The sequence below is a fragment of the Rutidosis leptorrhynchoides genome, chromosome 1 (genome assembly GCF_046630445.1).
Source record: "Rutidosis leptorrhynchoides isolate AG116_Rl617_1_P2 chromosome 1, CSIRO_AGI_Rlap_v1, whole genome shotgun sequence".
In the NCBI taxonomy this organism is placed as follows: Eukaryota; Viridiplantae; Streptophyta; class Magnoliopsida; order Asterales; family Asteraceae; genus Rutidosis; species Rutidosis leptorrhynchoides.
This window is the reverse complement of record NC_092333.1, coordinates 376248455-376254454: the sequence shown is the minus strand read 5'-3', so window position 1 is coordinate 376254454 and position 6000 is coordinate 376248455. Positions and strand designations below refer to the sequence as shown.

Here is a 6000-nt window from a genome sequence, read left to right as displayed (position 1 = left end):
GAAAATTAGAATATGGTTTCACTTAAGCTTAGTCTTTTTCCATTTTATAGTGAGTTTTTAGGCATAGATAATTCATTATTTAAAATATTATCAAACGAGTATTTGAAGATGTATAAGGTTGTTAGATTGAGTGACTTGAAGTTGAGATAAACTTCTAGTAGTTCATAAAAGTTACACATATGAATTAACAAATCTATATGATTGTGTGCTGACAAATGTATAATGTAAAATACATGTAATATATATTCTTCTATACGTTCAACTGCATAAATCACGCTGCATTTAAATCATAATCTCTATGACGAAAACTATAAGCTTTGAACCAATCTTGATGCTGCCGTATCTCTTACTTGTGCATTTGAAGTATGACATACAGAAGTAAACCGTGGCGTAGTAAATGTCCCATGAAATACACTATTGTAAATGGCTTGGTACGCAGTTTGTGTTAAATGCAATCCATCCCAATTAGCATATGTTTCTGGCTGAGCACATGTTGTTGATGAGGGATCCGCACATTGTATTATTGGATTGTAGTTATATGGCCCTCCACCTCCACAACATGCTTTTAGAGCTCCGTTTGTAAATCCTGTAGTATTTCAAAGCCAATATAACTATTTCAATGGAGTCATATTTAAAGAATATAATTAAAAAATGGGATAGTTCCTGATGAAGGTGTGTCATAAAGAATTTCAATGCACAAATTTTGAAACGCAGATATTATGAAATTATGTTTAAAACGTTAACAGGTTGAACAGTATTGTTAAAGAAAAATAAGTATGCTCAAACCGATGGTGCATCGGTCACTTGGTAATGGGTGAGACATCTTAGGAATTAAAAAACGGAAGGTCAGGAGTTCAAGCCCTGACACCCCAACCCATAATCACAACCCCTATGTAGTAAACAGACTGTGAATAGACAGACTGTGGGACACTATGAGTTACTGGTTACTAGTACCTTTTTTTTTTTTTTTTTACAAAACAAAGTAAGTATGCTCAAGTGGTAAACTAGATCATCAATTTTTACTAGTTGTGTGCTTGTGTTAATATGTGGATATAAAGGATCTATACGTTTTAACAACTTATAAAAATGTTTAATCGTTAGCTCCAAAATCGTGAATACAAATTAAATATTGTTGCTGATCAATGGCGAATATAGAATCCAAATTCAAGGGGTCCTATACAATTTGATTATTTACTTCAAAAAAATCATTGTTTTTGAAAACATATGGGTCCTGTCTTTAAATTTAATAGTGTCCTACAAAATTTTAATTTTAATTTGTAAAAATAAATTAAAAAATACTCCTTAAGTCAATTCTTGATATGTCAATTGTATAACCTACGCAAATCAGGATATATGAATATGAATAAGATATCCAAATTCAAATTAACAATATTAAAGTACCGTATTTTTCAGGATTACGATAGAATTGCATGGCGGCATTGTTGTAATCCGCATAGAATATGTTGACATTTGGGTGAGCTTCTCGGATTTGAATTAATGATGTTTGGAGCAACTCATTGTGCCACTCTGAAAATTTGTTAAGTGCAGTCATGCAACCTGTTGTGTTATCATATTCTACTCCATCCTTGCCATAGTATACGGTTAGATAGGCTGATGAGCATCCAATTGGTAGGTTTCCTGGTACCACAATTGTTTCTGCACCAAGATCGATCAGTTCCTGTATTGATCCCATGTCGATCCGGTTAATGTAATGCATGTGGGATTGTACTTGACACATTATATGATTGTAGTTGATCGGTTACTTACATAAATTGATGAAGTGATGGTGTTGATAACAAGAGGAACGTACGGTTTTAACACATCAATTGGTTTCCCAGAAATTACTCCGTGATTGTAATCATTACCTCCTATCTCCCCCATAAGAATTAATGAACTTTGGAGAAACTTTTTACACTCTGCAAGTTATAGTTAGATAGAAGCATATATCAAAAGAACTCGATGTTGGATGTTTTAGAATTTTCGTTTAGGGTAAATAATCGATAGCCGGATAAATCATTGAATCATGATCACTTTCCGAAAGTAATTATTCGACTCTTTATTGTCCGGATTACACAAATATCACTTTGGGATAAGACAGATATTACGTTCTTGTTTATGACATAAAATAAGAATAATTTCGCACAAGAGAATTAGGTTTCGTATTGTGTATATTTCTCATGAATGATCGTCTATGTATTTATAAGCACCCGTAACTATGCAAGAAGATATATTCGAATTAATTCGTCGACTGACTCTCCATAAATATCTCCAATAATATTCAAAGTGGTTAAGGTACTAATATTTTCCATAAACAATAATTATCCTGTCAATATAGAATAAGTTGTCACACGAATAAATATTCCGTATATTACTAAAACTTAGATATCACGCTAAATCTCAAAATTCGTGCTAAGTGTTTTTCTTGCTGCCTCTAAGAGGGAGTAGCAAAGGAATAAATCTCCAACAATTCCTTGGTCTAGACCAGGACTAGGTTTTTCAAAGATTTAACATCAAAAAGGAATAAAGATTTCTAATCAAATCAAGTATCAATATAGGAAATACGACTTTTTCAAAATTGTGAAAAGATGGATTAGAATCGGTTTCTTTGATGCTAATAACTTTGGACCAGTGACAATGTTCTTCACCAAGTATAATGAGCGTAGTGGCGGTGATATAAGAGGAAAAATCGTCGGTAAAAGTAATATTACTAATCAAAAGATTACTCTTGAAGATGTTTTGCATGTTAAGAATCTGAGCTTTAATTTGCTAAGTGTACGTAAAATTTGCGATAAAAATTATAACATGCTATATACCCTATTTAGTTCTCATATCATTAGAGATAATATAAACATTATAAATGGGACTGGAATGAAATTGGAAAGAAAGGTATATATATATACGTGCAAGCTAAACGACCACAAGCATGTAGATATATGTCTTGTTTATATTCATGACAATACTTATGACATAGGATAGTAAGGCATGCTAACTTTAAACTAATTCATAACATATCCTTTAAGGACATATTCATAAAATATAAAATTAATTTTTGTGATGCTTGTAAGGTATGCAAACAAGTCCAAGAAAGTCATAAATCTAAACACATAATTTCAACAAAACGTTACTTGGAACATTTGCATTTCGATCTATTTGGACATTTGTTCGTCAAAGTTAAGGAGGAATTTTTTATACCATAGTATGATGATTTTTCTAGGTACACATAGACATTATTAAAACAAAAAAATAAGGCTTTTGAAAGATTTAAAATTTTTGGCACTAAAATTTAAAACTAACTTGGTTGTACTATAGTTACAATATGTATGGACCATGGTAAAGAATTTGATAATGAAGCCCAATTTAGTGCATTCTATGATATGTATTGTATTTCTCTCAATTTCTCGGCTACCCGCATACCACATTCAAATGATGTTATTGTAAGGAAAAACCATACCCTTCAAGAAAAGAGTAGGACTATGCTAAATGAGCAATCTATACCTTAAAAGTTTTGGTTTGAAGCCGTAGCAACCTTGACCTACATTCAAAATAGAGTCCTAGTTAGACCATTAATTGATAACACCCCATACGAAATCTTAAATGGTAGAAAACCCACATTAAGTCATCTTAGGGTGTTTGGATGTAAGTGTTTCATTCTTAATAAAAAGGCTATATCTCACAAAATTTGAGCCTAAAGCCTATGATGAGTATTCGTAGGTTACTCATTAGAAAGTGATTGAGTTTTAAACAAATACACTAATGTCTTAAAAGAATCATTAGACGTCACGTTTGATGAGTCGGCTCCTCTACCTAATGAGTAAAATAAATCCACGAAAACAAATGAGAATGAAGAGTCTATTGAAAACACTTCTAGTGAAGAAAATCTAGGATCTATGACAAATGTCAAACATGTGAAAGATCATCCAATTGAACATGTTATTGGCGAACTTAACACGATCACAAACCTTTAGCCTCATTGAAACTTATGCCTTCATTTCTCAAGTCGAATCTAAAAATATAAAAGAAGCTTTATTAGATGAAAGTTGGGTCTTGCCGATGCAAGAGGAATTAAATCAATTCTAAAAGAGTGAGGTATGGGTTTTGGTGCCTTTACCTAGTGAGCAAAACTTGATAAGAGCTAAGTTTGTCTATAGAAATAGAATAGATTAAGATGGTAATGTCACTAGAAATAAAGTTGGGTTGGTTGCTCAAGGGTATAGTCAACAAGAGGTATAGTCAACAAGAATGGATTGATCATAATGAAACATTCGCCTCGTGGCTAGATTAGAGTCCATTAGGATACTTCTTTCTTATGCTTGTGCTAATGATTTAAAACTTTATCAAATGGATGTAATAAGTGCTTTCCTAAATGAAATTATAAATGAGGAAGTTTATGTTTCTCAACCTCCGAGCTTTAAAGACTTTGAGAAACCGTACCATGTGTACAAACTTAAAAAGGCATTGTATGGACTTAAGCAAGCACCTAGAGCATGATACGAAAGACTTAGAATATTTCTTGTAGATCATAATTATGATATGGGTAAAATTGACCATACATTATTCATCAAAAGACATGATAAACACTTAATTATTGTTCAAATATATGTTAATAATATTGTGTTTTGTTCTACTAACGAATCTCTTAGCAATATGTTTTTAAAGCTAATGCATGATGAATTTGAAGTGAGTATGATGGTTGAGCAAAAGTTCTTTCTTTGATTACAGATCAAACAAATTGAAGATGTACCGTTCATTAACTAACAAAAAAATATTCAAGAAATGCTTAAGAAGTTTAAAATGCAAGATTCAAAACCACTTGACACTCCAATTGGCTAAAAATGTCAAACTAACTCTTGACGGAGAAGGAGAGTATTTCGACAGCACAAAGTTCTAAGGAATGATTAGATCATTATTATATCTAACGGTCAAAAGGCCCGATATTATGTATATTGTTTGTTTGTGTGCTAGTCACTTTTCAAGCATCACGAAAATGTTTTTACAAAAGCCTACCCGCGGAAGACTCAAGAGATGTTATTTATAAAAAAATGGATTCACCCTTTAAAGTTCTAAAATATGAAGAATGTTGAAGGATAATGAACCAACTCAAAGGATGCTTGTGAAAGAAACAGTCTCAAAGGAAAACGTTCATAGAAATCTAAAGTGCTTCGCAAAAATAAGAATACTCATATCTATCCCTTTAGAATCACAATAAAGACTTTAAAAGACTACTTTACCGTTTTTCACCCAAAAACCGAAATCATAACTTCACCACTATTCACTGATCATATACATAGCATTGTATATGTATATTTTATTGGCTAAAGGCCAAAGGCAAAACTACACGAATTATAAGGCAAAGCTATGAAATGTTCGCTAAAAATAAGTACAGCGGTTACGTTTTCGCATTAATGCAAGACCGCGGTTTAATCCGCTGAGTTTCCGCGGATAGTTAAGTAATTCGCAAACCGCGGATATCTCGAATGCTATAAATAGGGAGCTAGGCCTCTCATTTATAGGTTGTTGATTCTCTGCCATTTTGCCTAAGCCTTTGTAATTTCCACTTGTGATCTTGCCCAAGGGATTTTTACACCGCGCAAAGGTGAATTATGCTAATTAACAATCAAGACTGGGTCGGGGTGGTTGATCACTTGATAGTTAAAGTGAAAGACGATCATCGGGGCCCAAAATAATCATCAAACATTCCATCCTCCATTATAATCTTATTGCACTCAATCCTTAATTAAGTAACATCGCTAATCTTGTTTTTGTTGTGATGATTTACAGGTGCTTTTGTAATACGCAATCAGTCGATCTGCTCGACAATCATGATGACAAATGCAAAGCAAACTGGCGTTTCTGCGAATGCTGATGCACTGCATGGTGATTCGCAGAACGTTGTGATATTTCCATTGCAAACAAATGCTAGTATAACCGCGGGAAAATCGGTTCAAGAACAGATCGCTAAAACATCTGCTAAAAACGACTCGCAGCCAGAAGTTGCTGCTG

General features: G+C 33.0%; 1 protein-coding gene across 3 annotated transcripts in view; it reads right to left on the bottom strand.

The window, feature by feature from the left end:
- Positions 1-204: 204 nt before the first annotated feature.
- LOC139886569 (GDSL esterase/lipase At1g28580-like) overlaps positions 205-6000 on the bottom strand; it is a 40979-nt gene continuing 35183 nt past the window's right edge. For all 3 annotated transcript variants that reach the window (XM_071870416.1, XM_071870417.1, XM_071870418.1), the window contains 3 exons: positions 1768-1916; positions 1402-1678; positions 205-586 (listed from right to left, as the gene is read on the bottom strand). In XM_071870416.1, the coding sequence (XP_071726517.1) occupies positions 309-586; positions 1402-1678; positions 1768-1916 (704 nt within the window). In that variant the 3' untranslated portion in view covers positions 205-308. The remainder of the gene's footprint in view (positions 587-1401; positions 1679-1767; positions 1917-6000) is intronic.